Source organism: Gobio gobio (assembly GCF_949357685.1).
Source record: "Gobio gobio genome assembly, chromosome: 18".
NCBI classification, from domain to species: Eukaryota; Metazoa; Chordata; class Actinopteri; order Cypriniformes; family Gobionidae; genus Gobio; species Gobio gobio.
Genome location: NC_137111.1, coordinates 25,236,436 through 25,244,191, shown reverse-complemented (window position 1 = coordinate 25,244,191; position 7,756 = coordinate 25,236,436). Strand labels below are relative to the sequence as shown.

The following is a 7,756-nucleotide window of genomic DNA, read 5'->3' as shown; positions in this document are numbered from 1 at the left end:
ATACAGGTATTTATTCACACAATGCTTATGTTGTTAACATTAACAATTTGAGAACAAAGTATATAATAATAATAATTTGCACGGTTTGATGTGATGGCGGTCGTTATATTTAATCAGTTGGTAGCGCGATTTATTTTAATATTTTTCTCAGTTTGTTCTCAGGTGAGAACAAAAGTGGCAGATGTTACTTACTTGTTCAAATTACATTTTCTGGTGAAAATTCTCATTTTGGCCACAACGTAGAATCTGTGATTCAGAAGTAGCCTACAGGTGAATCTGACAGACACGATATAAATATTCCTCAAAATATTAGATTCATCCGCGCTGACGAGCCGAGCCGATGCACAACACACGGAAAGTTGATAATTCCGCAAATAACTGCAATTGCAGGTTTCAAACAGAGATGGCGACAAAGATGGTAAACTTACGGACTGCAGCTTTAAAAATCGGCAAAAACATGGGAAACAAGAATTTTATAGCGTTCAGTATAATGTTTGGTTAATTAGGCCTATGCCTTAAATATTTCCTGAATATTTAAAATAATTTTTATTGACAGAATAGTTGTCACCATATTTGTTGCGAATGACCTGAAGGTAAATGCAATCAATGGTAACAAAACAACACAACTCACTCAAGAACAAGCTGAAGATGTGAGCTACGGGCGCTGTGGAGGGTCAAATATCGCTCGCTGATGTGTGCGGAAGTGCCGCTAATTCAGATACTAACAGCTGGAGACGCTTCGTGCCAGGATCCCAGAAGCGGATGATAGAGGGGAATTAAAGGACAGACATGGACGGTAATTTGACCCTGAATTTGGCCAACTTCAGCACTCTCTTCGTGTGTATGGTGCTGAAGTTCCCGCAGATATTCGTGCTGATGCGGGCGAGAGCGACCGCTGGAGTCAGTCTGAACAGTCTCCTGCTGGAGCTTGTAGGGTAAGAACTTCACTGCTTTCAGTAGATTGAGATGAATCTTTTAAGAACTAATGCATGAAAGGCCGGACGCAGACATCCGGTATGAGCTGCATCAAACTGGCATTGATATGTTACTGGCATATATGACATTGAAATATGATTCGTGCATGCATATGCAGGAGAGTTTGATGTTCGGATGCTGCATTAGAGTAATTTTCACCATGCGTCAAATCAACATAGTGTGCATATGACAAACTTATGTCACATATTGTATAAAGCAGGGTTTCCCAAACCATGTCGTTTACAGCGATTTGTGATCGAGGGTTTTTAATAAATACCTTATAGAGCGCATAGATATCGTTAACTAAAACATTTCTGTTACTTGAAACAAGAGACATGTTAAATTAAATATAGGAAAAACATTTTTATTTCAGCTAGTTGCCAACATTTCTCATTTTCATTCGGTATAACTTGAAGTAGCCTACAAAAATAACTAAAACTAAGTAACACATGTCAAAAACACACACCAAAACTAAACCTTTAACTAAAATTAGAGTTAAATCAGAAAATGTTCAAATTAAATCAAAATATTAACAAAAACCATCGATGATGATGCTAAAACAACACTGTCCTGAAAACCTCTGTATTACCATAGTACTGTCAAAAGATTTTTAAGATGGATCCTGGTGTTAAATATCAAATGTATGTGTTTTTATGATGGCCAAAAAGTTTCCAACTCTGTTCTTCCTCTTGTGTGTGTGTGTGTGTGCGTAGGTTTCTAGTGTTCATGTCTTATCAGAAGTACTATGACTACCCACCCCTCACATACCTGGAGTATCCCATCCTCATTGCACAAGGTGAGACGACATCCTGGTGCTTAATCACAAGTGAGACTTTGGATTCTGAGTGTTTATGTTCAATCCTGTGTGTCCACAGACGTCATTGTGCTCCTGTTGATCCTGCACTACAATAGAAACCTGAAGCACAGCCTCATATACGCAGCACTGTATCCTTCAAGCCTGGGTTATGCAGTTTTTCTGGGCAGAGTACCAAAAAAAAAGTCATAATACCAATCAAACCCTGCTTGATTTAAAATTACAAAAAATATTGAATGTATATTCCATCTCCTTTACTGCAAGAATCAGGTTTGTGGGTGGATGGCAGCTGCTTACAGTACAGAAGTGGGTGATTGATCTGGCCATGGTGAGAATGTGCCATTACTACTTCATATGCATCTGCTTTGGTGTCAAATGTACACTTAGCTCATCTTATTTTGAACATAATAGATTGAGATTATTTGCATTAAAGGTGAACTATGTAGGATTTTTGCAGTAAAACATCCAGAAACCACTAGGCCAGTGTTATATATTTTGTTCAGTTGAGTACTTAGAATATCCCAAATGTTTTCAACTATTTGTAAATCGTGAGAAAATTGATATTTTAACCAAGGAGCCGGGACGTGTGAGCTATGCGTGTGAGGGAGTCGCCTGTCGATTGCGTCATATCTGCGTTACCCTCGGTTTCCGGTTTTATTCAGTGAAACACTTTACTCTCACTGCAGTGTGAACAAGTGTCATAGCAGCCGCTGAGCAAACGTCATAACTTCCTTTTCAACACACTCAGATATATCTAATACGATAAACAGAGCTGCGTTACCTCACACTCAGCACTGGAGAAGACGAAGTAGCGCCGGCAACCGTGTCATAATAAAAGTCCCGCCGGCGACTATGCCATAATAACAGTCCCGCTCTTCAATCGCTCCTGCGGCCTTGCTCAGCTCCACAACACTCGCTCCTGCTCTGCTTCAGACTACAGTAATGTTAATAATCGCATCCATGAACATGATTTCTGCCCGAGTCCTATCCTGACTGTTTCCCACCGGCTGAGGTGAAGACCACATGTCCCGAGATTCTGCGCTCAAACGTGGCGTCGTCAAACTACGCCTTTGTTTTGAACAGGCGACCTCTAGTGGACGGAAAAGTTACATAGTGTAGCTTTAAACAGAATTGAAAAAATGACTGTTTTCAGTCATGCCAATGTTGTCCACCCCTGTAATGCAAAAAATAAAGATAGATTGCCTTCAGTGGCACAGTATTTATTTATTTTTTTTTATAAAACATTTGTACACACTACCATTCAAATGTTTTGGGTTGGTAAGATTTCTTGATGTTTTGAAAAATAGTGTCTTATGCAAGTGTCTACATTTATTTGAGGAAAAATAAGAGTTTTCTGTGTTTTGCCATTCTCTCTCAGAGTCTGTGCACATTCATCAGCGCTGGCAGTAAACTGGCACAGCTTCAGTGTCTGTGGCGCTCAAAGGACTCTCAGCAGGTCAGCACACTCACCTGGGGTCTGGCCACATACACATGTATGGGTAAGTCTCACACACACACAAACAAATCATTTCTTCAGTTTGTCTTGTTGATATTGAGTGTTTGCTCTCTTCGCCAGCGCGGATCTTCACCACCCTCATTACCACAGGAGACACACAAGGTCAGTAAAGAGCTCGAGTGTTGATTGTTTGGTTAAGATGTCATCTTTACCTTTCCTCTTTTTCTTCTCTAGTCCTCATTCGGTTCGTCGTCATGACCGTTCTGAACATGTGGGTCACGGTTACAGTGATCTACTACAAACCCCAGGCTGTAAAACAGGATTAAGACTTCACACTTTCTGTTGCGTACAATGTATTCTCTATGTACGGGGTTGGAGGTTTTTTTTTAAAGACAAACTGGATTCAGGTCAGTTGCTATTGGATGTAGCATTTTCTATATTGCAATGTAAAGGATGTTGAGATTTACTGACTGGGTAAGTGTGTACTACAACCGAAAACCTTTTTATCATAATGTCTTCCATATGATTTAATTAGTGCTTGCAAGGCACCATTCATACTTTGTGCTCTAATCTAAATATATATATTTTTGTAAATGTAATACTTAAGAAATTACATTTTAGAAAATTTCCAATTCTAAATGCAAGAGCGATGACAATATTTGCATACTGAATTGCAATTGGTCTAGTCTTCCTTGCATCAATTTTGCCAGGTTTTTTTTTTTTTTGCCACCTTGACACTTCTGTTCACCTTTTATTTTACTGCTATTTTCTTCAGGACATGGAAATGTGGGACAGAATAGTTCTATTTCCAGTATAATTGCTTTGAATCTCCAATGTGAATCTTGTCAGTCCAAATAGTGTTATGAAACAGTGCACACATTCCTAGTATTCTCCCCTGATTCTTCCATTGTTGTTAATACTTCCAGTGAGGTTTCTTCCATGAACTGTTGTTATAAGTTCCTGCATTTGTACATGTCTTCAGATATACTGTTATGTTTTTAAGTTAGTAGTTTGGTAGTTGTCTTTCTTCTCAGAAAGAGTTTTTGTCCAATTTTCAGCTAAAGAACTGTTCAAATTGATTGATATCAGGTTTCTGATCAGACTTTTACTGTAGTTCATACAGGGATGATGTTTACATATGCTGAAATATGCACTGTTTTATATTGAGCTGTATCGTGTGCTGATATAATGAAGGCAGGGTTTTCTGAACTGGATACTTTTCACATATTATCGATGTTGTGATGTTTATAAGATTATTGAAGAAAAAGAACAGGAATCTTCTGAGGTCACTCAGATCAAACAATTTGTTCAAGTACAAGGCAAATGTTTATGAAGATTTATGATTTTTAGGTCTAAAACACAACGTCTCTTTCCTAAGTACTTTAATAGACCTTTTATATTTTATAAATCCTTAAACATTCCTTTTGTGTGGAAATGCTTTGTTTAATTACATATAAAATAAAAAACTATCATTTTTCAGAACCATTCTTTTGTGGTAATTAACTAGATTTTTGTGTTTGCAATAATAATGTATTAAGAATATTATCCCTGTGATAAAATCAGACAGAAAGGAATGACCACATTGTTTATATTAAAACTTTACTTCCTTTTACTACATTCACAGCTATATAACTATTTAACTGACTACTTTTGTTTACAAAAATAAGCAAATGTTATACAAGGTCTCCAAACAACACGGCTACATATGCTTTTCATTTTATGGTCAAACAGTACATCAATATAAAACATGCAAATCTGGAGGCAACGCTTTAAAATAAAAAAAGTGCCCAGACCTGTATAAATAGCAAACCAACTGGTAAGATGGCAGGTCAAATATACGCTGTATATTCATATATATATATATAATGTGTAAAAGAACACAGATATGCATTCACAGCACACCCAGAGATACACACTGTTTGCTAAGGTGAAGATACACAAAAAACAAACATTGACCATGACCACTTCAAATCACAAAACAAAAAAACTTCTCTAGTGAATTTAAACATGGTTTTTAGACATTCCACCGTCTTATGAACATTTGAGTTATGTGCTTGCAAGGTGAATCAGTTTGTCTCAAATCGTAGCAATTTTGATGACCAAATTCATAAACCGACCAGCCAAAAATCAGACTGCAGTTTCATTTCAAATCTGGAAACATTTGGGAAACTCCTGCCCACATGCACAGCTCACATCTAGATGTTGCTCACCGTTAATCATACCCATTAAGAAAGGTTCCTCGTCAGATTACAGTCAACTCGTACTAGGGAGTGAGCAGCACAGGAGTCCAGGAGAGCATTATGGGATGCATTCATGATCAAAGAGGGTTAAATCAAGCTTTGATTGCACAGTGGGGGTAAACAAGGATTAAAACACTCTACAAGAAGAAACACTAGAGTTGCACTTGCATTTATGAAGGAATGAGAAACATATGTAGTGGTGTTTTCTAGCCGTTCATGTGGCGTGTTGCACTACCGTCTATATTCAGCCATTAAAAAGTCAACTCGAAAACAAAACCAAAAAAAAAACAAAGACAGACCCGGTCAGACCCAGCTGTCGTCCACATTCTCTGGCCGGTTCAGTCTTAGCGTTTCAGGTCAACAACTCTGGCCTTGAATGAATAAGAAGTTTGGTGTGATGCTGACCATTCAGTTCTGTGTAGATCTGTTGTGCTCTTGAAGTCGAAGCAACTGCATGCCCAGAAAATAAAAGCCATATCACGACAGCAAAGCCTTCATCAACATTTGTGCATCTCTCACTTTTTTGGGGATTTGCCAAAATGTGCGAAAAGTTACGACAAAGGTCTTTTGTTGATGTGACAGGAAGAACCCCAAATCACCATGTAGCAGCACCAGATTCCCAATATAAGGTTAACTAGAGAATGAGGGAGAAATCGAGAAAAAGAAAGACAAAGAGAAAGTTAGTTTCACCACATTTTAACCCAAGAGGAAAGAAAAATCCTTCGGTAATCATATAAAAAAAATGCACCACAGCGCACATGCCATCATGCTCAAGAAAAGCAGATTAATACACCTGCAAACACACGACAGTTGCAAACTTTTATTGCAAAAGGGAACAAAGACCTAAAAATAAAAATACTGTTTTGATGCACATTCTCTCGTTCTTTTTCCTTTTACAGTACAGTTGAAATGTCTTCTTGATAAACAGTTTGTAAACACGGTAAGCCAATGGACTCATTTGTTCAGAAGGCTGTTGGTAGAGTCTTCCCGCCTCATCTTTGGAGCGTCCAGTCGAGGGGGACTAGGGCAAGAGGGTCACAGGTCAAAGAAGAAACAAGCAGGCCAAATACCAATTCTCTGAACAAACCTCCTCTCCTTCAGTAGTAAATGAGAAAGGATTGGAGAGACTATCGCGCTTCCTGTGGGTTTGGAGTGTGGAGAGGGTGTTTATGAGCAGAGGAATTGGTACAGAAACTTCTGTTGTGTTATGGCTAATTCTCCATATCCCATCTTGGCCAAATATTTCACACCAATAAGAATTCACACTCACACATGCTTAAATTTGCTTCAACACCAAACAAATCCAACTGCACTCCCTGACTGTTCCAAAACCTAGTGGTCAGCCAAGATACTTTAAAGATCATAAAAATACAAATGCACATATTGGATGAAATTATCAATACAAAGTCAAATCAAGTTAAAAATGGACAAAGTCCTCATTTTTGACTATTTTGTGCATATACAACCATTCAAAAGTTTAAGGTTGTACGATTTTAAGAAAAATGTATACTTTTATTTACCAATAAAGCATGAAATTGATCAAAATAAATGTTACAAAAGTTGTCTCATTTTTTAAGCAGCACAACCATTTTTAAAAATAGTAATAACAAATGTTTCTAGAGGACCAAATCAGCATATTAAAATGATTTCTGAAGGATCATGTGACTCTTAAGAGTAATGTTTTACAATATTTCTGATCAAATAAGCTTCTTTCAAAAACATTAAACCTTTGAATTGTAGTGTTTTTATTGTTTTCTGGTAAATGTCTGATATTAAAAAGTAAAATTAGGCATCACATTATAATTGGCATTATAATAACATTCAAATCGTATTAAATCACTCACGTTTTAACAGATTACCTTAGTGTGTAATCTAAATGCAGAATATGTAGGTGGCTTACAAGGTTTTGGAACAGAGCCCCCATGTAAGTGGTTACCCTGTTTCAACCCTACACATGCTCCTCAGAAATTAAACGCATGCTCATAATCTACATCATCCACGTCATCCAGAGCCCAGTGCCAGTCCTGAAGCTCCAAATCCAGAGGCCTGCATGTGGAGGAGAGAGCATTCAGCCAAGCCTCTCTACAGTGAGGTAGTTTGCTAAGGTGAAGCTACATCTTGGCACATTAGAGGTCATTACTACAACTAGCCAAACCAAAAGATAGGCCACGGATCAACGTCTGCTCAAGCTTTGAATCCTGCACATCTCATCTGTAAGCATCTTTGAGTTTGGTGCTAAATGTGCAGTAAAGATGAAGATGTATATTCTCT

The 7,756-nt window shown here is 37.8% G+C and overlaps 2 protein-coding genes across 6 annotated transcripts in view; one reads left to right on the top strand and one right to left on the bottom strand.

Moving 5' to 3' along the window:
• The first annotated feature begins 435 nt into the window (after nt 1-435).
• On the top strand, nt 436-4,859 carry slc66a3 (solute carrier family 66 member 3). Its single transcript, XM_079843554.1, has 7 exons — nt 436-935; nt 1,689-1,771; nt 1,851-1,920; nt 2,060-2,117; nt 3,168-3,288; nt 3,366-3,407; nt 3,480-4,859. The coding sequence occupies exons 1-7, from the start codon at nt 790-792 to the stop codon at nt 3,569-3,571; spliced, it is 612 nt and encodes a 203-aa protein (XP_079699680.1). The 5' UTR covers nt 436-789; the 3' UTR covers nt 3,572-4,859.
• The window catches only part of rock2a (rho-associated, coiled-coil containing protein kinase 2a), a 60,245-nt gene continuing 57,119 nt past the window's right edge, over nt 4,631-7,756 (bottom strand). For 2 of the 5 annotated variants that reach the window (XM_079843549.1, XM_079843548.1), the window contains one exon: nt 4,833-6,119. In XM_079843549.1, coding sequence (XP_079699675.1) covers nt 6,116-6,119 — 4 coding nt within the window. In that variant the 3' untranslated portion in view covers nt 4,833-6,115. Of the gene's footprint in view, nt 7,532-7,756 lie in introns of all 5 variants that reach the window. The other 3 variants (XR_013818490.1, XM_079843547.1, XR_013818491.1) reach the window with 3 other exon arrangements.

Excerpts from the sequence above, each read along its gene's own strand:
- slc66a3 (XM_079843554.1), top strand. The coding sequence starts at position 790 with ATGGACGGTAATTTGACCCTGAATTTGGCCAACTTCAGCACTCTCTTC. Across the intron at positions 1,772-1,850 it reads TCCCATCCTCATTGCACAAG|ACGTCATTGTGCTCCTGTTG; the intron begins GTGAGACGACAT and ends GTGTGTCCACAG. Across the intron at positions 1,921-2,059 it reads AGCCTCATATACGCAGCACT|GTTTGTGGGTGGATGGCAGC; the intron begins GTATCCTTCAAG and ends TGCAAGAATCAG.